This window comes from Clytia hemisphaerica, unplaced genomic scaffold (genome assembly GCF_902728285.1).
Source record: "Clytia hemisphaerica strain Z4C2 unplaced genomic scaffold, Clytia hemisphaerica genome assembly, whole genome shotgun sequence".
NCBI lineage: Eukaryota > Metazoa > Cnidaria > Hydrozoa > Leptothecata > Clytiidae > Clytia > Clytia hemisphaerica.
The window spans coordinates 1,572,457-1,596,514 of NW_027103890.1; the positions used below are offsets into that span (position 1 = coordinate 1,572,457).

The following is a 24,058-nucleotide window of genomic DNA, read 5'->3' on the forward strand; positions in this document are numbered from 1 at the left end:
ATTGATTTCTGTTGACAATGAATTGTAAATCCTTCATTCCTTTTGGAGAAAAATAATCAAAAGCATTCTTGAATTACTAAGGTTTTGTCTTTTAAAAAAGTCTACAGTTTTAAAGAAACTATTTAGTAAAGGATGAACAAAGTATACTTGAAGGAAATTACTTACTGGCTTGATATTCCTTTGCTTTAACAGGGCAATGATAGCTTGACTGAAACTGTGCTATTCTTTGAAAAATGTCTTCAAGCCTTTGATAAGATTGACTTAGTTTTGATTGACCTTACTTTAGCATGAACCGTTTATTAATCCCGCAAGCAGTTTTATTCATAAGTTGTGAAACTAAGTAGTTATTTCACAGAGAAATCTTCTAAATTATGACCTGTTAAACGATTCCTTCCATACTGTCCATAGTGAGGAGCATTACTTGATTACTAAACCTCATGCAGCAGCCGGTGGAGAGATTTTCCAAAAATATGTGTCCTTATCTTCTAGGAGACCACATGTTATGACCTTCAATTTTCTTATACAAATGATGTGTTCTGATTTCTAGGAAACCTTTATCGCATTATTTTTGTCCCTAAACTTGTTATTACTTGGTTGGATGTGTTCTAGAATCTAGGAAAAACATTTTGACAAGATATACTTGCAAGATATTTGTTTTTTCCACGAAAGGTGTGTTCTGAAACTTTCTAGGGTTACCTAGACAACAAGAACACGTTCGATGAGCTTGATTATACTCCTGTCTCGTCGGAACACATCATTATTTCTAGCTGATTAATTTTCGAAGATCTTATCAGAACAGATCAAAATTTCTAGCTGAAACATACTTTCAGAATATCGGAAAAAAAGGTCACCTCGCCGGCTGCTTTCGAACCTCAGAAGAAAAATTCTTTTCATTGCTTTCCTATTTTTCCCGGTGAAAATAATCCACCATTTCAACTGAATTCTCATTCATTCATTGAAAGGTTTGATACGACTTTATTGGTTTTTACAAATGATTAAAACCCGATTCGCTCACACGGTAGATTTAATTTTCACAAGTGAATGATAAACTAATACGTTGAGTTTCGCCGTCAATCCTTTTTATCAAAGATTAAATGTCAAAAATGAGACTTGTCAGCTGATAAAGTCAAATGATGTGAAAACAAGGTATGATTTTTAATCATAAACATCTCTTGAATGATTTTTGCAAAGACTCTTAATCTTACTGACAAAAAAACACTAGGTGTAAGAATAACTCGTAAGTTGAGAAATACCAACCAGTTAAATTCTCGATAACTCGATATAAATGCCAATAAAAAAGGATTGTGTGACTTCAAATACACCTTTTTGTCAAAAGAATGTCATTCTTTATGAGTGGAACTTATTTGGAAATCAAAAGAATCGAAAAATATAAAAAATGAAGATACAAAAATGAGAAAAAAGGGTTTCTGGTTTATCTACCGACTTCACGACTCTGAACTTTTCCCACTTGAAAATCTTCCACTCATTAATACATTGCAACTGAACATGTAAACTGCAATCAAATTCAAACCTTCCAGAAACTTGGGACAAAAAAAATTCTTTCAGCTATGTAAAGCTAAATGTCCAAAGAAGGTTGTCCACCACACAACACTCAAGAACTTAACATCAACAACCAACTTCCTTCAAATGGCTTCCTTATCCAAATACACACAGAACCAATCACTAGGAACACAATACCAAAACAAGCAAACTACAATGTTTTCTGCAAATTACAGCTATTTTGTATATCCTGCGTAGTAGTAAGTAGTAAAATCAATCAACAATTATAAAATTTCAAAACAAACGGAATTAGTTAATATCATCGAGAACCTTGGTGACGTCATTCTAAAATTTCCTGTTTCCAATCAAGTAAAAGGTTATTTTCAAATTTCCACTTCCATTAGAAAGGGTTGTTATACACTTCGACTTTGAAGATACAGGCTTCATAAATACAACAAAGTTTCATGAAAGAGGGTAAATGCTGCTAACATTTGGACACTCCCTTCTCACATACCCGGAAGGATTTTTTCAGCCCAACAATAACGGACTGAAACTCGATGGGGATTGATATTCCCATATTTTTTAAGGCTTGGCATTTCAATTCTTTTGTTTTCAAGTCAGAAAATTCAGTAGGGATGGGAAAAAAAGGATCATATTTTGTAGTTCATGTGAAGTTTATTTGATTATTTTCAGTGGGGACAAGGATTGGAAGATAATTTTCCACCGGGGACGATATTTGGGACAATTTTTCCAGTGAGAAGGGGTCCCAGTGGGTCTATGAGAAGAGGCTGTGTTTGGCTAAGTTTTCGTCTCGTCCTTGAGGCACCCAGCTATTCACGTGATGATGTGATCTTTGAATTTAAAAAACGTAATACGTGATTGATATGAGCAATTCTTGGCGTGATGGCGTGCCTTGGGACTTCGCTAGGCGGCCTTGTCCTTAGTTCTAAGTAGACACTTGCTTATTAAAAAAAAACATGTATAAAGAAACTTGATGGAAATTTTTTAACACTATTCTAATCTACTTCGAACCGACAGGAAGAAATTCTGTCCAAAAACTCCACCCCATTTTTTCCTTCTACCAAGAAAAGTGAAATATCTCATTTTTGTCCATGGGACAATGGAGCGAAATTGATTCGAATCAATTTTGCTCCATTGTCCCAGGGACAAAATCGGCCTGTCTTTTGGGTATTTCCCTCACTTTTTTGTCTCATGAAACAATAAAAGAAACCATGGGGCACACTCTTTTTTTCTAGTGTTGCGATTTTGAATTGAAAACAAAAACAAATGCATTTGTGCCAATTATAACGGTCTCCATAATAACAGCAACAATAATTAATTTCTTTTTCCGTGAAAAATTATTATCAACATGTAAAGATTGCAGTTTACATAACCAAAGGCGTCGATCTGCCAAATTTCTGACATCACATAAACTTTATCAATTTGAAATGAAAAACAGACATCACAGTTAAGTCAAAAATTTTATAGTGAATGCCTTTTTTCTAAGTCTAAAGAAAAAGGTCTTCAACTACAGTATTCAAAGTATTTTCCACCCACTAAAACCATTTTTCACACCACAAACAACACAAATAGTTGATAGTATTAAACTTTACTGTAACAAATCATTTAAATAAAGTGAATACAAACCTTTTCGAAAAGGATCTGTGCACAATGCATCACCGAAATATTGACTTGAAACACAAAAATTACTGTCATTCATCACGCGTTTTTTTCTATAAGAATATCAAAAAAAATTTAACTTTCGTGTTTTCATATTTTTTTGAGCTTTACTAGGAAGCCTAAAAATGTTCTTTCTTATTTCCAACATAATTTGAGTACATTTTTGTCCATTCTCCTTAGAAATCGGGTGTTTTAGAGCTCACAAAGCCTAAAAATGTTCTTAACATGTTCTTAAGATTTTGGTCGTTGAAGCCTTATGGTGTTATAAAAAAACGAAAACCAGAAAATCCCCTCGCTTAGTACTTAGAAACAAACAAAAAAGACCATCGTGTATTTCAATTTTCAATATTACACGCAGTTAAAGTAGTTTGATTTGGAAGCTAAATAGATACTGTAACTATTTTCAATTAGTTGATCAATAGCGTGCAAACTCCATTAGCCAGTCGGAGCTCACAGAGACTTGCATTGAAAAATCTAAAACTCCTATAAAAAACAGACAATAGTGTAAATTGCAAGGTGAGACAGGGTATATCATATCACGTCATTATACTTCAAAAAGGGTATACGATTTACGCCTCAGCAGGGGGTTCCTTTTGAAAGGTATATTTTAAGGGGATAAAATACGGTATATCTTTAAGTTATTAAAAACAGCCTCAGGCGAAAATTGGATTTGGTCCTTTTAACTTGAGCTGTGCGACTTACGTTACTCAATTTTCACATTGAAATTTTTTTGCCACACTTCTTTGTATTGAAAACGTTTTACCACACTCTTCACATTGAAAATGTTTTACCCCATTCTTCACATTGAAATTTTTTTACCACACTCTTCACTTTGAAAATGTTTTACCGCATTCTTTGCATTGAAAATGTTTTACCACACTCTTCGCATTGAAAATGTTTTACCACACTCCTCACATTGAAAATGATTTACCACATTCTTCACATTGAAAATGGATTACCACACTATTTCACATTGAAAATGTTTTACCACACTCTTCACATTGAAAATATTTTACCCCATTCTTCACATTGAAAATGTTTTACCACACTCTTCACATTGAAAATGTTTTACCACACTCTTCACATTGAAAATGGATTACCACACTATTCACATTGAAAATGTTTTACCACACTCTTCACTTTGAAAATGTTTTACCACACTCTTCACATTGAAAATGTTTTACCACACTCTTCACATTGAAAATGTTTTACCACATTATTCACATTGAAAATTTTTTACCACACTCCTTACGCTGAAAATGTTTGACCACACTCCTTACGTTGAAAATGTTTTACCACGCTCTTTTCACTGAAAATGCTTTATCCCACTTAAGTTGAAGGTGTTTAGCCACAAAGTCACAAACCATTGCACCAATTTCAACATTTAAATTCTTCTCAAACTAATTCAAATATGAGAAGTGAAGGGTTTAATAATGTAAAACAAATGTTTATAACGTCCGACCTTAATACTTTTGGGTAGCCACTGAAACAAGATTTTGTTTTTCACAGCATGATACAGTGAACACGAATATTTATATTTTTCCAGGAGGCTAGGGTATAGAGGTCATTTTCCCATCACCACTTTGTGTTTTGTTTTCAAATAGGATATCAGGAAAGAAAGTGTAAATTTTCTGTTGAAATCAAAACAAACAAAGAGATCAAGACGCGTTTAGAGCTTATCATTTGAAAATATCAAAATATCTGTGACCAAAGAATGATAGTATGTTACCCAGAGTTATTAATTTACCAGTCTCGATATTCCCAGCTTCTTAATACCGATTTTCAATACTATAAGTATATTAATTTTTAAAGATACCTTGAAAACGGCCCTGGCCGAAACATATGTTGGAAATTTCTAGCATCTAATGGTATTTTTGTCTCGATCCTCCGTCCGATATATAATTTTTTTTAAATCTATTTGTTAAAGATTGCTTTTAACAAGAAAAAATTAACAAAAATTTATTACAATTGTCTTCCAGACCAGGGTTTTTATACGGACTATTCTCCCAAACTTGGCGAACTAAGGACATTTACGAAATGTCGACATCTACCGCTTTATACAAATTAGCTAATTTCTTCACCGCAATTTACAAACAACATTTCGCGTGGCATAGAATTTACGACCCATCCAAAATCATCAAAGCAACCACAAATAGTAAAAATGGAATCAAATCACAAATTTACATTACAAATGCAAACAGTGTCACTTTGTACGATCTCTCTAACCCATTTTTTCCAAAATTAATTGGATTAAATGGCATCACTTAAAGAGAAAAGATATGCATTAATTGCTTTACTCTAATTACATTAAACTAAACGAATATTGCGCTTCCCTTGTAGTGGTTTACTTCGACTTCGCCTTCCATAGACAAAAAGACGCCATTTTATCTTCGCTTATATGTACTCATATGTACAAAAATCTATTCTACTACTTTCCGTTGTACACGTTTTTGTATAGGAACACACTAAGAACATAAGGCTTCGATGGCCAAAACGTTTAAGAACAAGTTAAGAACATTTTCAAGCTTTGCGGACCTTAAAACTCCTGATTTCAAAAGAAAATAGACAAAAATATTCAAAAAATGGCGAAAATAAGAAGACGTTAAGAACATCTTTAGCCTTAAAACTCAAAAAGAACATCCTGAGTCTTCAACAATTTTGGGTGTTCTTTTGTATACCACATAAAATTCTTGGTTTTTATGATCTGGTTATCTTTGGGATAAAAGACCCAGCTAGCAAACAACATTATTTCAACGCTCATTTAACGTTATATGGACGTTGTGAATATTAGAAAAACGTTGAAACGACGTTTGTGCCAGCTGGGAAAGCCCCAATGTCGCAGTAAATTAAGAAGTGGGAAATAAGGACTTTTAATTCCTAATTTAAAACGAAAGAAATAATTTATGGGTATTAACTTCCCGGGATATTAAGCTCGAAGTTGAAAGACTCTATAGAAAAAGTGAAAAGGGCCAAATTTTAATTTGTTTATAAGGACTTTCATTATAACAAGGCTTCAAGTCAAGTTTACTGCTACACCGGGCAGCTTTATTGAAAACTGTCAAATGAGGGTAGAGTTGAAATTTCAATATCACTCATACCCTGAGTCAGAGGTTAAGTTTTCAAAGAATATATTAACCTCTATTCAACGACTTATCAAGGACTTACCATTAAGTACCAACACGTAAGTATGTGCGCATTGACCTCAGTGACCAGTGTGGACTGGATAGCTCAGTCGGTAGAGCATGCACTAGTAATGCGAAAGTCGTGAGTTCGAATCTCACTTCAGTCCTCAGTTTAGTAGTTCTATATTAACCTCTGAAGACCAATAATACAAATTTTATCGCGTATGTGCCAATCTAATCACTGTAGAAAGAATCAAAGATGAAGAGCAAATATTACCTTATTAATGTCTAGCAGATTGTATCAGTATGCAGTTTACTATTTACGAATTCCCCAGAAACCTCCAAGTGTAATCGAATTGAGTTTCTTTCGAAAGAAATCTTCTACATGATCCCTAAATGTATAACAGTAATTGCTAAACTATTAATTATGGAAATGTCACTTTTAATTGAATCGAAATAATAGACAGACTTTATATGTTATGATTCTCTATCACTGATTCTTTTTAAAAAGCATTGATGATATTTTTTTGTGTGTGTGTATTTCAACGACGGGAATAAAAATATCAACTTTGAACTTCATCCAAGATCTTCGATGGTCGTCATGGTTGCTTTTGTCTTCGTTGATTACGCAATGAATAGAATCTCGATTCGTCGGCACAGCGTCAATATATGATTTTGACCTGTGCTTTTCACGGTATATCAATCAGGTTTAAAAACTCGGAACTCCCAAAGTCTTACATCACATTTGTGCATTAAAACTAAAAAAACGATTTTGGTTGCATTTAAGTGGTTTTACTCGCTTACTAGAGACTTCAGATAAAGCACAAAAACCTAGTCTAGCAAGCTAGATGACTAACTCAGATATAGTAGAAATAAAGCGAAAAGTAATGGAGTGAACAATTTTAGTCCTTTAAAAACCTTTGTGCACTAACTCCAAACAAAAGAAAAGTGTCAATATTGCAATTATAATTTTTTCCCACTCGAATAAAATTCTTGAAAATATTGTGTGTGGATTTGTAAGTTAAAACTTTTTTCGCATTTGAGTTTATTTGAGAGTTTGTTGTTGCTTGATAAATTGTTTTCTCGCTACGCAAGTTTCTGCGTAGCTAGCTGGGGGTTCTGTAAGGCCGGAACACCGGATTCTTCCAGTCGTTTATACAAACTAAATCCCGTAACAATAATCGTATTATCATATAACCATATAACACCTATACTACTGTATTACACGCATTATAAACGACTCCAGTCTAACAAAAAATCTACTTTAGAAAAACTTCCAAAGCGTCGAACTCCAAAACTCAACTTTAGACAAAACAAGAATGATAAATTACAAAATACCTGTCAAATCAGGTTGCTAGAAGTAAGAGATAGTAGACATTTCGATGTATCTGAAAACCCCAATTCGTTACATCTTTAGATCGCTTCTGCAGCCTAGAAACATAGATTTGTAAGGCCCGAAGGGCTAGATGTCGTGCTTTAAGCCATTGCAGGCTAAAATAATTGAATATCGGAAAAATTTTTGTTGCTATTGTTTTCGAAAACCCGCGATGCTTTTGATTGGTCAAGCGCTGAAATTCCATTGAAATGTCACGTGACCTAGGTAAGATTTCCTACCTAACCACGGTAGACTTTTCAGCAAAAGCTTTACATCTAGCCCTTCGGACTTTATAAATGTATGCCTATATCTTTCTATCAAACATATGGAGTAGCTAGCATCAAACATTAACTTGCAAACATGTATCGGAGAATCCAAGTCCTCTGAAATACCATTTGAAATAACAAAAACAAAGTAATAACGTCAAATGACTTTTTTGTAATTATTCGTGAAAACCGCAAAGCCATCCTCTTGATGACCCCCTTCATCGTTTCGTGTGTTCGATCATTGAAACATTTTACATGTCAAAATGCATCTTGATAATGTAAACAATAGGTATGTGGGAGGTTCGGGTGATGACCGAGACGTGCTATGTAGAAAAAGACAAGGAATCAAAAGCAAACCAAGGTTCAATGTGGCCATTACCTTATGGGAGATTTAGTCGAAATTTATCTCGCTCTCAACGATTATGTGTACTCTCAAAAATACACCTTCTTCTCACAAACCCGGTAGGATTTTTTAAATCAGTGGGGGGGGGGGTAAAAATAACGGACTAAAACTCGATGTGGATTGATGTTCTCTTATTTTTTTATAACTGGGGATTTCAGCTCCTTTGTTTTCAAGTCAGAAAATTCAGCGAGATGGGAAAAATAGTGAATATTTTGCAATGAGGATTGTTTTACTTAATTATTTTCAGTGGGGACAAAACTGGAGGATAATTTACCACCGGGGACGATATTTTGGTCACTGGGATAGGGGTCCCAGTGGCCCTGTGAGAAAGGGGTGTAAGAATATACTCTCCCCGATAAAGTATCATTTTAGCAAATGTTTCAGAATGGTGCTCCTTATTCGACGATCTTCACCAACAAATAGCAAGTTCGAAATATTTCAAAATCATTGAAGGAAGAATTTGAGATTATGTGATGAGAAGGCAGATATACGGCGAACTTCTTCATTTAAATTAATAAAATATTCCTGAAAAATATTTCTGCAACCCAAAAACATCTCGTCATGCTGTTCATTTTTTCCTTTTCTTTCTGAAAATGATGAAAAACGCTTCAAAATATATTATGAGATTTTATCTTTGCGAGAAAAACTACTTAGGAGAAAACTGATGACAATATTTTATTCAAAAAGATCCAGCTCCCAAATTTTATTCTTACACCAGATCATGTTCATTCTGATTGTAGGTTTTTAAAAATCTTCAATGCATTTCCGATAAAGACCATGAGCTTTTCTTAAAGTAAAGATATAATTGAGAACAGGCGAGGGCTGATAAAACTATCAAAAAGCAAGTCCTTGCATTCCTTAAAGAAGTACAAGTATTTTTTATAATAACATACAAAATTTTTGAGGCCTTCGGGTTTTCTTAACTTTTAGAGTTTTAAGCCTAAAATTGTTCTTAACATGTTCGCACCATTTTGTGAGTATTTTTGTCTATTTTCCTAGAAATCGGGTGTTTTAGAGTCCAAAAAGCCTTAAAGTATTCTTAACTTGTTCCCGGGGCGGGGGGGGGTGAACTAGGGTTGCGAGCTGGCGGGGGGGGGTGCCACCCGACTTTCGAACTTTGGACCCTTATTGGGACTAAAAAGGAGAAGACAAAGGAAAATTTTGGGAATTTTACGACCCTTAGCGGGACAAATTTGACCAATTTTAACCAAATTTCGATCTTTCATATTTTTCCGACCCTTAGTGGGACTGAAATTTCATTTTCTGATTTATCGACCCTTAGCGGGACTTTGGAAGTCCAAAAAAGGTACCCTTAAGGGCGGCACATACCATACCATCCATTTGCCTATGTATCCCCCCCCTGGGACTTGTTCTTAATATTTTGACTATCGAAGCCTTATGTTCTTATAAAGTTTGTTCGTGTTAAAAAAGTGTAAAAGCAAAAATACCAATTCAAAGGAACGGAGAAAATGACCAGTAAAATATTAAATGAAAAGCATGTACCTAGCCTAAATCTGAGTAATAAGGTACTACACGAAATTCAAAGCAAAACCAAAGAAAATTTCCTATCAAAGTCAACCTCATCTCTTCAAACACCGACTAAAGAAAGCGAAAGGTTTGTTTTTTACAATATTCTTCACCAAATATGGTTGATTCATCATGATAGTGTTGACTTCCTTCTTCAACAAACCAAACGAAAATTTCAAGAGATTCTTCATCAGTGTATGAGAATATTTCGCAATATGGAAATTAACTTCCTTTTATATCAAAAAAATATGTTCAATAAGCAATTCTACGGAAGTTTATAAAGTCAGCCGAACCGAACTAGATGAGATTGTAATGAAATTTTGTATGTGAAAATACCCCTAAACTTCTCAACTTCGCCATTTCATCGCTGGGGAAGCCACTACAATTTAGAGAATTCTTATTTCATGCATTCCTATTAGTTTAAATGTCACTGAGACCTCATTCTGAACAACATCAATACACAAATGGCCTCCCATAACAAATACACGTTTTTTTATAAGAACAAACTATATAAGAACATAAGGCTTCGATGGCCAAAATGTTAAGAACAAGTTAAGAACATTTTAAGCTTTGTGGGCACTCTAAAACACCCGATTTCTTAGAAAAGCGGACAAAAATACCCGGCGAAAATAAGAACATGTTAAGAACATTTTTTGGCTTAAAACTCAAAAAGTTAAGAACATCCGAAGGCTTCAAAAATTGTAGATATTCTTATAGAAAACGTTTGGATGCAGGTAACCTAGTAGGGCCCCCCTCCTACTAGCAATAAGAGAAGAAACAGACCCAAACAAACATGGAAAGGACTGATGATACGCATATCCAGGCTAAGCAATCTTTCAATCACAGTGTTCACCAGCTCATCAATAATTTACACTGGGGCGGTACAGAAAGTCATTAATCACTCGTTATTTAATTTAATTGGAATTAAATTTGTATACTTATTAAGTACAAATTCCTTAACGGAAATAACCTTCCTGCATACGTACTATGGGACAACTACTCCAACATCCAATGCACATACCAAAGCAACCATCAATCAAAATTTAAAAGAGTACAACTACAAACCATTTAGACAGGGAGAAAAACAACCTAATCAAACAAAATATCCAATCGAAAAGATTGAATATATAGACAATTATTGAAAACCTTAGGCAACCATTTTGGTTGCTAAATATACCTTTTAGATTTTCGTGTTTCCAACAAGTAAAAATTCAAAATAATTCGACAGTAAGGTCAGTAGAAAGATGACATATATATAACCAAACGGTTTCCGTTCAAACAGAACTTGTGAACACTTTAATTACTGTTTTCTTTAGTGAAATACATTGTTTTCCTTACCAAAGTGCTAATATCGACTTGCCAGCCCCTTTTTTGTACGCCTACTTGACAAAATTCTCCTCCCAAATTTTATGCAAAGTAAAAAATCGATTAAATTGAAGAAATTTTCGTGAATATAAAAGGTGTACTCCCAGCTGGCACACAAGGTTATTAGAAAAATGTTGAAACAACGTTGTGTGCCAGTTGGGTTGTCTTCTTAGGGTGGAGTACTCAATTTTTATTTTTCTTAAGTTTGGTGAAAATTTCATTACAGTAGCTTTGCGGTAATTCATCGTCAATTTTGGAATATACTCCGAAGCATGCCGGGTGACCAATGAAAAAGTTCGGACGTTTCTCGACGTCTTGAAGCCGAACAAATATCCCGATGTGCTTATAGTTTTAGTATTTAGAAAGTAGATATCCTAACTTGAACTTTGAGAAAATATCTCTCAAATTTGATCCACGAGTTTTCTACTTATGAGCTTTTAAACGCAAAATTCACTTCTCGGAAAGTGTAAAAAAAAACAGATAAAAAGGGGTTTGGCCTCATTTTCGTGGGTCACCCGGTATATATTATTTCACTAGCCTTTGTAGTATCCCCTTATTACAAGCCACTTTAAAATTAATCAAGCCTAGGTATCCGATATATTCTGTACAATAATTCAATTAAATACAAATTCAAGTCTAAATTACAAAATTTTAGTATCAGATATTTACAAAATTATAAATATACTTTTTAATCTTTGCTTAAATTGTCTTTTCGTTTTTATTACTTATAGTTCAGTCATTTCCAAGTCTAATTTGACGTACAATAAATTACCACGCAGTTATCCTACGAATGTTTGCGTAGAATTTGGGTAGTAAACCATCACTGTCACCCACTGTAAAACATCCCAGAAACGTTACTTCACTTTTTTACCTTTTGTGGTCTTTTTTAGAAACATAAAGCACTCTACAGTGATTTATTTTTTTCCTTCCACCAATGAGTGACGAGTAACCATTGGGCTCCTCCAGAAAACTTTTATACATGGGGGAGGAGGATATATTGGATATTTTGTCCGGGGGTTAGTAAAAAATCTGCAAAATTTAGCTTGTTTTAGAGGCAAACTTGCTCTTATTAGCGGTGATTTTGAATGTCCGGGGGCTCAACCGATGCTTTTCCGGGGGATGAAATCCGTTGTCCGGGGGAATAAAATCCGTTGTCCGAGGGGTCAAAATGTCTGGGGGGTAAATTTCCAAAAAATATTCTAACCACACCCCCCTCCATATTCAATTTTTTTTCTGGAAGAGCTCATTAGCCAAATATTGTCTTTAATGCCCTTAGTATTTCATTACAATAGCTTCTGTTTTCCTCCAAAATTGATATTGATGTATCGCAAGCTAATCCCTACACTTTCGATTCGCTTTTCCAAGCAGATAGATATCATCAAGTCCAAACTATTTCCTATATATAACCTGTACCGATCCGTTGGAAAATTTCCTCCAATTGAGATCAGGTCTTGGGCTGGATTCTTCATCTAGCCTGCTATCCCTACTCCCACCAAGAAACCTTGGATGCGTATTAAACCGTGTTCGCCTCGGTTGTTGCTGTGATGACGTAGGTACTGTTAAGAAATGTACCCCACCATTTTCACTGTTCGTATTTTGCGTAGCACCACTACTTAAACTTGTCCGTTCATTTTCAATGTCACTATAATCCTCAGCTAAACTATTATTCAAACTTTGCATCGTTATATCGTCGGAGTTTTCAGCCCCGACAACAGCCTGTCGCTCTGGATCACGCCGATGTATTTGTCGGCGTTTCATGCAAACGTAAATAGTGCACGCGATTACGATGAGGATAGTTAAACACACGAACGGGATAAGGATGAGGATCACTAACGAACGACCTGGCTTGATAGATTTATCGTCCTTCTTCGCAGCAACAGCAACTGAAAGTGAAAATAACGTATTTTTGTTTCTTTAAGCGGGCATCATATAACATTGTGCACACCTTTTGACTGTAGTCGTGCGGTCAGGGGCGTACCATTTTATTATTCATTTACCCCCTCCTCCCAAACTCGATCCAATTCGTTTTACACCTTTTTCTATTGTCCATAGATACGCTTTTAGGGTGGTAAAATGGACAAAAATATGCCCTCGCGGCAATTGGCGGCTACTGTCGAAAAGGTGTATTGTGATTGGTTCACCGACTTTTTATTGGTAGAGACGATTTAGCAGCTCCATCATTAGAGGCATAAACGCGATACTTAACAGCGCTGCGATTACAGACCCGACATTAAAACTACAAGCAGAAACAAAAAAAAGATATCTTTTCCAGTGTTCTTAGCTAAACGACAAAAATGAGTGAAGTTTTGTTTCGCATTTTACCAAGCTGGTGCACAACGTTGTTTCAACGTTCATCTAACGTTATATGGACGTTATGAACACTAGAAAAATGTTGAAACAACGTTGTGTCAAAACCATCAACTTACCGCATCCCTTTCCTTTGACATGTTCATACTTTTGATTTTCGCATCGACATTCAAAACCAACTTGTTTATCGTGGCATGTTGCTTCTTCACCGCAAATGCCGGGTTGCTTTTCACATTCGTTCACCGCTGGTTTGAAAAAGAAGAATGATTGATTACCTTTACAGCCTTTAAGTTGATTACTTTTTTTATTTTTTCTCCGATTGAGAATCCAAAACTTTCGCGTTGACAAAATTTCTTTCATTTTCTTAAGGGTTTTGGTCACAATTCGGTTTTAAATTTTTCACGTGGACTATAAATTTGCACGAAAATGGCCAAAATTCGCGAAAGTTAATCCAGGCGAAATTTAATCCAGTTACGCAATCCAATCATTTCATCATTGATCTAAAGACATAGACAGGTTTGTAGTTTTTCGAACTAATGATAATGGAATATTCTGCCTCCATACCTCAAAGATTCCCTAAGCTGAAACAACTATTCTAGTCCCTGAGGAGAATAATGGACTTATGGACTTTGGTACGCTAGTTTTAATACTCTATATAGTACTCTAAAAGAGTACTGAAATGTCGTTCAAGGCCCAGAATTTCAGAACTTCGATCAACTTCAATAAAAGGCAGTGAAAGTTTTAAAAACGTTATACACATTGGACTCTAATTAATTCGAGCTTCTATTATTCGAATCATTTCCATATTTTGAACTAATTCTCAGTTCCCGTCAAGTAGCAAACCCTCTTAAAATACTCTCTTTGATTTAAATAATCCCTCTGTAATTCGAACAAAATAGACTGCACCTTCAAATTCAAATTGATATGAGGAATGGGTTCTACTCCTTACGAAGTAGGAATTCCTCCTTTTTCAAGTTGGAACGCTTAGCGCTGTCCAGACACCGTTGGTTCTGTGCATGAAAGACAAAGATACCATGATGCATAGTGGTGACACTCTTGTATTGATACTCTTTTCCCCGACGAGTTATTATACCCAAATTCAAATTAGAGAGAGTTTATTGTACGTCAGCTAGAAATTACTTACGCGAAATTTTGATATAGGCCGCCCTTGATACAGGCCCGACACTGAAAAACCTTTCAGACAAAGCTTGACATTGGTAACGTCCGCTCCCCAATTCCATGTATTTGCTTGGATGGAGCGTCTCAAATACTTCATTAGACAGAATCTGGTTGGAAAAATAAGAGATGACCAAATAGTTAAGTAGTGGTGGAGTATTGGTCAGATGCTGGTTTCAATCACAGATTTCTGTAAAGCTCAAAGGGCTAGGTGTAATGCTTTAAACTTTTCCATGCTAAAATAAGTGAATATTGCAGAAAATATTGTTGTTATCGTTTTCGAAAATCCTGATTGGAAAAACGCTGAAATTCAACGTAATAAGGTGACATGGTACACTTTTCATCCAAAAGCACGCCATCTAGCCCTTAAGGCTTTATAGATCTGTGGTTTCAATATAGATTAGAGAGTGAGTCTTTGGATCACAGCCGAAGATGCCTTATTGACAGCTATCTACCAAAAGGTTAGGAGGGTACCAGTCTTTCTGGATTACTTCACTTACACTTGAACATCCTCTTTCATTACTGAACAATATAAGCTGGGAGGCATCATTTACCATCATGTGTCATTTTAGAGTCTTTGATATGACCGGTCTGGGTTTTGAACCCACAACGTAGACTATATAGTCCAAGACAAATCACTAACTGAGAAATAACTCCAAAGCCGAAAAAAAATCGCAAACGAGTTTCTTTGCTGAAAAGAGTTTACAGCCGGTAGAGTTAGCCATTTCTTTTTGCCAGTCCTTTGTTTCTAATGTTTTCCCACCTTTAATGTCACTGTAACGGACGATTAAATCGTCTATCCACGACCTCGCGCACCGTAGCTTCATGCTCTACCACTCCGTGTGCGAAGGAGATGTTTGAAGAGAAAAATCATACCTTGTTATTGAAGAACCATTGATATGTGATACTTCTTGGTGCAACTGCGTCACAAGAAAGCTCTTGGTCAGCATTCACTAATATCTTGTTACCATGAGTGAGGTCTTGGCTGATCACTGGTAACATCGATTCAGAATCTCCTCCATTAGGTGCATCTGAAAAGTAGGCAGTAATTTTCTAGCCAGGAATCATTCAGTTAGATTCAATTAGAAACAAAGAGAGAGAAGGAGCTATTCCTCAACGTTACTGAATAGGTCGGATTTCGAATATTCAAAGGGGATCTTTGACAGTGATAATTCAGCATGATTGACCTTCTAAAACTGTCCTCCCAAATAGGGGGGGTTTCAGGGGGTACCCGATTCCGCAATTCCGTCAATTTTTTCTCCAATTTCCGTCAAACCGTCTTAAATTGAACTAAAATTCCGTCACCGAAAATTCCTTTGAAATTCAATATTTTTGTAGAAAATTCCGCAAATTTTGAATATCTTTTACCAATTCCGAAATTCCGCAAATTCTTTTGCTAAGTACCGTTTTTCCGCACTAAAATTGTCTATTTCCTTCTCCGTCAGAGAACCCAATTTCCGTAATTCCGTCTAAATTTTCGCCAAATTCCGCCACTCCGTCCGAAAAAAGGGCCGATTCCGCTCCTCCGCCAACCATGAACCCCCCCCCCAAATAGGTCCGACCCCAGGAAAACATTCAATATTTCAGGGTTAGGAAGTCAAACTTATATTGCTCAAGGTTTAAAAATCAAGAAATATGAGCAGAGAACCCAACAACATCAAGTCAACAAAAAAACTCAACACAGTAAATACAAATATAATCACCATACCCAATAGAAGAATATTCCATGTGCTTCCTTTCTCTATCACGTGACTTCCTGGGTAAAGTACTAATGATAATGTAGCACCTTGTCTCAAATAAGCAATCTGTTTGATGGAGACAGTCTTGGTATCAGAGACATATTCTTTAGTGGATATCGCAAGCTCTTGGTTGACCAATACTCCCAAGGTCATCTCCCTAAAATCAAACAAAAATAAAGTTGTTTTGGTATTAAGTTTCTAATGTCGATGTGTACGTCCATTCAGTAATCTTCAAGAATAAAAAATGAGCTATTGTATAATATATCATATCAAATATTACGGGTACATAAAAGATGTGGGATAGGAAGGAAGACTGGTTTGAAAAGCCCCAGAACAAGGAAATGACTGTCAAGGGATGATCGAAAATGAATTGGCAGAGGAAGGGCTCTTTTCTTAAAATATACCAAGTTGTTTCCTGGCTTTTTTCACATTTACAAATTATATGCACGATGACACAATTGAATAGACCATCTAACTTAGTCATCGCTAACTTCGTACTAATACTGCGTTTAAATTAAAGTCGTTTATAAATTACCTTGGTTTCTCAACAGTGATCACCATATGGCAACTGATCAAATACGTTCCACCGTAAATTGTGATTGCCGTCTGTAGGTTATTGAAGAAGAATGTGGACATTGATTGGATGGAATACTTTCGAATATTTTTGGTGCCCCAAGAATGATAATTCATTGGTGCATTCATGCGCAAAATGAGTAACGGATGCTCCAAATGGTTCTTGGTGATGAATGAAACAGAGGCTGTAGATTCTGATTCGATTTGTATATTACCATTCCCTTGGAGGTTGATTGTTATCCAAGGATTCGATTGTCGGATGACGATTGCACATGCTAGTGCTACAGTATGTGTTCTCAGTGCTGGAGATTGAGTCTTGGAGCTTTGTTTTGACGTACATTCATCTTTATAGACCACCATTAATTGAACTTGAAAATCACTTGCAGTTGTTATGATTAAATTGATAGTAATAAAATAAACACCTTTCGATTCTAATGGAATTTTCGATACCGCAACTTTGTCTGTTTTAGATTCGGACCATGTGATTGGTTGGTCGTATTTCTTTTGCGCACGAGTGTGATAATCGATTCTAGAGTTTACATAGTAGCGCTTACAGTTCCATTTTAAGTATGAAAACGACCAATGTGTCTCCTTGGCAACTATGTCTCCACCACCATAACCTGACTGTTGGAGGGAAATCTGCTCGTTACGATCTAGATGTTGAACACCAATGAATGACAAACTACGCTGATGTTTGTGACTTAGAAAGAAAAACACGAAAATGGAATTTAGTTTGCGTTGTAGTATATGGAAGTTTAAGTCTCTAGTTTAAAACAATAGTGTCAAAGTTGCCGGCTGGGGCAGAGACTAAGTTGGAAAATAAAGTTTGAAATCAGCTGTACAGATGCTCTTTAATTCGGCTATCCAAGAGAATAGGGAGAGTACACCGAATAGAAGATCGTCGTTTATGTGTGTTTGTTATTTACAGTGGCTTTCACAATATCATCGAATAATGGAGCGTATGAGATTGTAGACAGTCGAATTAGAGAGATTCAACTGTATGTTCAAATTGTAAATGTCTTACCATTCTCCTTTAGCTCTCAATAAGACATTCCCTGCAGCATCGCCTCGCCTCACTAAGTCAATGGTTCCGTTACCAAAAGTTCTCCGGCAAAAGACAGTAGCAGTAAACAGAAACCATCCTTTTGCAATGACGTTCAGCACGCCATTGGTTGTGTCGAAGCCATAATTTCCTGGAGTGTTCAACAAGTTTGGGTATTGCCAAGTTTCGATTGTGCTCACTCCACCGGAAAATTCCTGATCGTACTAAAGAAAATATGAGATTCAGTTCTTTTACTTTGAAACTAAAACTAAATATTGAATTTTAACGAATTTTATATTACTAACGGCAAACCATACAAGGAACATGGGTAAAACTTAATCCCTACTCTTTCACGATCAATGAGTCATTTCATTGTTCAAAGCCAAAAGTAAAGATTATTAGTGAAATACTTTAGTCAAGGAAATTCGTCGGGAAAGATTATTTTTACTTGTCCAACAGTAAACCCCATCACCCCACTCAAAATTGACCATCTTATAGAGTAATGCAAGGCAAGGATAACTTTGAGTCGAGGTAGCTTTAATCTTCCCCGTGGGGTAATTCTAGTCACTAACGCTAACTACTAGTCACCTTCTAAGCTTCCCCCGATAAAATATATTCATAAGGTTCACCTGTAAGTAGAGCAAGCCAGCTTGGTAATCGACCACGTTTCCTAGCAACACCACTGACAAATACGCCATGTTTTCATCATTGTTTTGTTTGTTATTGTAAAAGTTGTAGACACCAATGAAACTCCTTACTCCGGTGGATATCTGAACAGTGTAGATTTCATCTTTATCGAAATTTCCAAAGAATTGACAACTAATCGACATCACGTTAAAATTCATTGTGTAGGTATCACATTCGAATTCGATTGTTTTCTTTTTTTGCGATGACGATTCCACTAACTTTAAAGTTAACTCCTTTTGAGGTTCTTGATACTGCATTAAAATTTGTACTGATATAAGATAATTACCTGAAACGGCGAATTTGATATTATCCCCACCGTCAAGTTTTGGGGCAGATTTGGTTGTACCTTTAAACATGGCGTAAGGGGATGCCGGATGTCCAAGCTCCCAACCAGATACAATCTTTTGATTCATTTGGTCAGTATTCTTCAGCTTTATACTCGGTCTATAAGCCGAAAATCCATTGTTTTGAGAAGTCAACATCACCATAGAAAAGCTTGATCTAGAATCAATTTCCCATTGAACATCATTATTCACGTAGACTTCTATATGAACTGTATCATGATCATTCAAATGCAAAGCACCCGACATACAAAAACTAATGGTTGAATTTCGAGGATTCTGTTCATCTTTTGAGAGGAATTTATGCTCCTTCAAGTCGAAAAATATGGTTTCTTTATCATTCACTTTAAGCATGACAGCAACGTAATTTTGTTTTGAGTTCATGATGACTTTCAAGATAACAACATTGATGGATACCAGGTAGATTCCACGAAATGGTGCTTTGAATATCCCACGATCATGATCAAAGCCTTCATAAGTATTATAATATAAATCAGAATTAGGTTTGTCATATTTGTTGATTCTAAAATAACCAGTATTTCCCTGTGTGATGAAATTCTTTTGTAGATTGGCTTGAAAACCAATGATGGAATGATGGTCTCCCAAATAAGTCAACTTAACACGGCACACTCCTTTGACTGGTGATTCTTTGTTTCCTTTGATGTAGAATCCGAAAAGCATATCTGCATTTAATCTAACAGTACTGGAAAGTTTTAAAGTATTTCCAGAACGAATACTGTTTTCTTTACTGTATAAAAGGGGTTCATCGTGAAGCAAACCAATCTCTAAGTCTATACTTTCTTTAGATTCAGAAAGTTTGAAAACAAATTCAACATTATAAATACCGTTCTTGCGCACTTTCATTGAGCTGTCATATAGAATTTTTACATTTAGTTGATCAAGAGATAAACAATGATGTAAAATACTCCATTTCTTAGATATTAAAACGACTGTAGACGATTTTTGAAGCATGGTAGACGAAGTGGCTTCTAAGACTTGGATAGCTAAAGATGAGTTTTTCAACAATATCCAACGTCCTTGACCGGGAAAGAAGATTTGTATCCTTACCGTGTCTCCGCTATCAACCAACATTCGAGAAATCAGATGTAGATTAAACTGAGTTCCTTTGATCTTCGATTTCTTAACCCAGGAAGATTCTTTTAAATGTGTAACTGTATCAATTGTATCTTGATTCCTTGTAACCGCTAGAATGACTTCACCAGAGTTGTCTGAAGGTTTATTGACATACAAATCTACAGCTAGGATGGCATATCCACTTGTCTTTATAGTAATATGTTTAGCTGACATTTCAATATGGTTATCGTTATAATCATAACTGTATGGTTTCCTGAAAATCGTCAAATCTGGTGCAAACCATCCATTGATGTTCTGGCGACTGATATGTTCTGAGGTGGCCAGAGAAAGGCCTTGGACTGGTTGTTGTATCTGGGATCCTGAAAACGAGGAACCGTGGTGAACTCTTACATTATTGCAGGAAGACGCCATTTCAATCCAGAATCGATCATTCATCGATAGCTTTAAGAATTTCAATATGTTGATAGTCAATGTCTGTTTTGGTTGGCTGACCTCTAAGTGGACACATGCAATTTTATTTTCATTCGTTTTCAAGTAAACCCAATTACTACATTCTATATCTTCTTCAGATTCAATCAATATATTTAAACTGATCATGAATAATCCATTTGATTCTGCAACTAGAAAGCCGTTGGCTGGTACTAATAAATTGGTGGTTGAAAAACAACCTTTACTTTCCTGGCTACTCCAGACTTGGAAACTGACGACTTTTAAATGGTTCATTTGGTAATGCCAAACATCAGGTGTTGTTTGAACCGTGAATGCTTGTTGTGTGCCTTTGGATGATAGCAGATGCAACATGAAATGACTGTTTTGAAGTAACTTGATGGATGATTTGATCTTCAAATATATACGGATGACATTCTGAGAAATAACTTGGATAACACCTGTATTGGAGATTGTCGAGTCTCCTGCGCTGACATATAAAGAACTTTTGAATGAGCTGGTTTTCTCATCATTAAGGTTGAGTTGCAGTTGGATGATTTGATCGGAATCTGATTGGACGATGAGGGTACATGAGTACAAGTAGGTTCCGGGTTGGTTGATGGTTAAAGTACCTCCAGTGTATGTTGATCCTGGTTTGTAAAAGCAAAAAGAAAAATTAGAATTGTTACAGGAAAAATAAAAAAATATTTAGAGATGCTGGCTAAATCGAGATCTAGCCAGCCAGGGTGCAGTATGCAGTGCTGACGAGTCCTAATAAGGACGAAATGCATATGCTGCTCTGCCACCCAAATCTCCTGAGTGAATAAAGTTGGACAGAAATTCTTATTTCTTCACATATATAAATTATTTCTTCCCGCCGAAAATTATTGAAAGATTATCGTAAATACAAGCAAGGGTCGCGGTTAAAAGTGCTATTCGTTTAACGATCAGTAAAAAAGGTGGTTTAAAAAATTGCCCTGTAGGAAAAAGAACCAAAATTGTAAAAACTAGGTTCACACCTTGTAAAGTCACTAGATATATATATATTAGATAACTTTTGCCATAAATATTTTTCAATGAAATTATACCTCGAGTTTCGACAGGTGTGAAAATGATTGCATTGATCTTTTCAGTAAGCTGTTCCTGTCCGTCAGATGACAAGTGTCCGTAAAAACCAATGCGTTCTGTAACGAGAAAAATTTATCAACATTAACTCATAAAATCAACGGTAATGTTTTCTTCAGAATATGATAATTTAGCTTTTAGTTGAGCAGTCTTTTTTCTTTATAAGAACATCCAAAATTGTTGAAGCCTATAGATGTTCTTAACTTTTTGAGTTTTAAACCTAGATAAATGTTCTTTAATTTTCTTAATTTTACTATTTTATAAGCATACTTGGATGCTTCGCCTTAAAATATTCTTAACTTTTTCTTAATATTTTAGCCATCGAAGCCTTGGTTTTTATATAGTTTTATTCTTATAAAAAAACGTGTCCTGATGATTTCCATTTGATTAAAGCAAAAAAATCACTCTTCACAATCAAAACCAACCGTGGCCTTTTACCCTTGGTATGGCCAAATTTATTTCAAGATGTCAAGTTTTTTCATTTTAATCAAATATTTCTATACCTGCAATTTGTTGTTGTACCAGCATTGAAATGATATGCAAGAACAAAAAAAATCTAATCATTTTCTCTCCAATCTAAGTCACTCCAATAACAGTTGCAAATCTTATCCTCTTTTTCAATCAAATTCGTGCAATACAAATTTCTTGTACAAACTACATTTGCATTTACATCATAAAGACGCCTCGAATTTCACCGATTTTCATTGTGGAAAAAGTCATACATCAAATGTCTATTGCTCAATAATTGATGACAAATTTATAACATGTGATTGATCAAAAATTCGGAAAATTCGAAATTGCCGAATAGATTTCTTTTCAGTAAATTCAAATCAAGACATTTTTTATCAAAGTTTCATTTTTAAATAATGTATACAGTTTACATAAATCTTTTCCCTTTTGATGCCAATTTATAAAAATATTTCGAAAGATCTTTGCTGATTTTTCCTTGTCAAACAGCTATTAATAGTTTACTTCCAACAATCATTATATTAAAATTTCTTTTGGAGGCCAGCTCTAAAAGAATTTTTTTGATTTGTGAATAAAATCTTGAGTAAATCAAACGCACGCACGATTTTTTGTTTAGTAAATTTCCCGCGCGCGCTAATCAATATATCATGCAGTATTTGAGCTAAAAAAATTGTTAATCTTGATATCATGCTTTGTTTAAATTGTTTAAGAAAATCACAAATTCTACTTTGTGTATATTGCTGTTTGAAGGGTTTTGCTTCATTCCTAATTTTGTTCTTCCTTTTCATTTTTCTACAAGTTTCTTTTTAAGAACAAACTATATAAGAACTATAAGGATTCGATTGCTAAAACGGGCCCCCAGCGGTTTGCGTGAATGCGTGAATGGGCATTTTCTGTTGCGTGAATGCGTGAAAATTGAAAAATAAATGAGTGAATGGGCTTTTACAGAAATAGCCCGTGTCCCCCTGTTGAGGATATCGGATATCCAGGGGGTTAACGATTTTTGTTCAAAAGTGGATATCCAGGGGGTTAAATATCTACAAGGGAGCGGATATCCAGGGGGTAAAGTGTCTTTTCAAGTAAAAAATACAATATCCAGGGGTAAGCATCTTTATAAGAGAGGATATCCAGGGGGTTGAGCATATTTTTAAGAGTGGATATCCAGGGGGCCTTTATTAATAAAGTAGGATATCCAGGGGGTTCGATCCTTCAAAAAATCAATATCCTCAACAGTGGGGGTAAAACTTTTTTCTGGAAAAGCCCAATGCGTGAATTAGCAGTAACTAACAGTAACGAAGGTTGTACAAACATTTCCAACAAGCCTCCTTCACGTTCAAAAAAATCCTCCTTCAGTTCTATTTGTTTATTTCAAATTTTGAAGTTTAGTTGTTCTCCCCTCGCGGTCATGATTAGAATGATTGATTCTCCTCGCCTTTCTATGAGAAATTTGATTGGTCGGATTCATCACCCGATGAGCTTATTGTGGCTCATTTTGGGGTCGCTCTGGCTCTTTCGGCGGTTTAGAAACACCGTATACGTTGTTTATTTCTGTTTTCTTTAAATAAAGAAAATTACCAAATAATTTGAACTTTCAGAAAAGATTCTAGTCTAGGTGTTGTAATTTTTATCTTTTTTTCCAAAATACATGAAAAACTGCAGCTCTGAAACAGATCTTAGCAAACAACTTAACTTCCTAGCTGGCACGCAACGTTGTATAGACGTTGTAGACGTTAGATAAACGTCAAAACAACGTTGTGTGTCAGCTGGGTTAGAACTAGAATGAAGACTATCAGATGTGAATAGAATTCCGCTTAGACTAAATCATGTTTCCATGTTTAACC

The 24,058-nt window shown here is 35.4% G+C and overlaps 1 protein-coding gene across 2 annotated transcripts; it reads right to left on the bottom strand.

Moving 5' to 3' along the window:
* Positions 1-11,812: 11,812 nt before the first annotated feature.
* On the bottom strand, positions 11,813-22,834 carry LOC136808632 (uncharacterized). 2 transcript variants are annotated; one of them, XM_067065174.1, is made up of 10 exons: positions 22,253-22,834; positions 21,713-21,808; positions 18,705-21,274; positions 18,058-18,299; positions 16,996-17,733; positions 16,430-16,617; positions 15,598-15,752; positions 14,690-14,831; positions 13,665-13,790; positions 11,813-13,121 (listed from the first exon to the last, which is right to left on the bottom strand). In XM_067065174.1, the coding sequence occupies exons 1-10, from the start codon at positions 22,311-22,313 to the stop codon at positions 12,628-12,630; spliced, it is 4,812 nt and encodes a 1,603-aa protein (XP_066921275.1). In that variant the 5' UTR covers positions 22,314-22,834; the 3' UTR covers positions 11,813-12,627. The 2 variants fall into 2 exon arrangements, with proteins under 2 accessions (XP_066921275.1, XP_066921276.1); XM_067065175.1 differs by having other exon boundaries at positions 18,058-18,290; positions 22,253-22,422.
* Between the last annotated feature and the right edge of the window lie 1,224 nt (positions 22,835-24,058).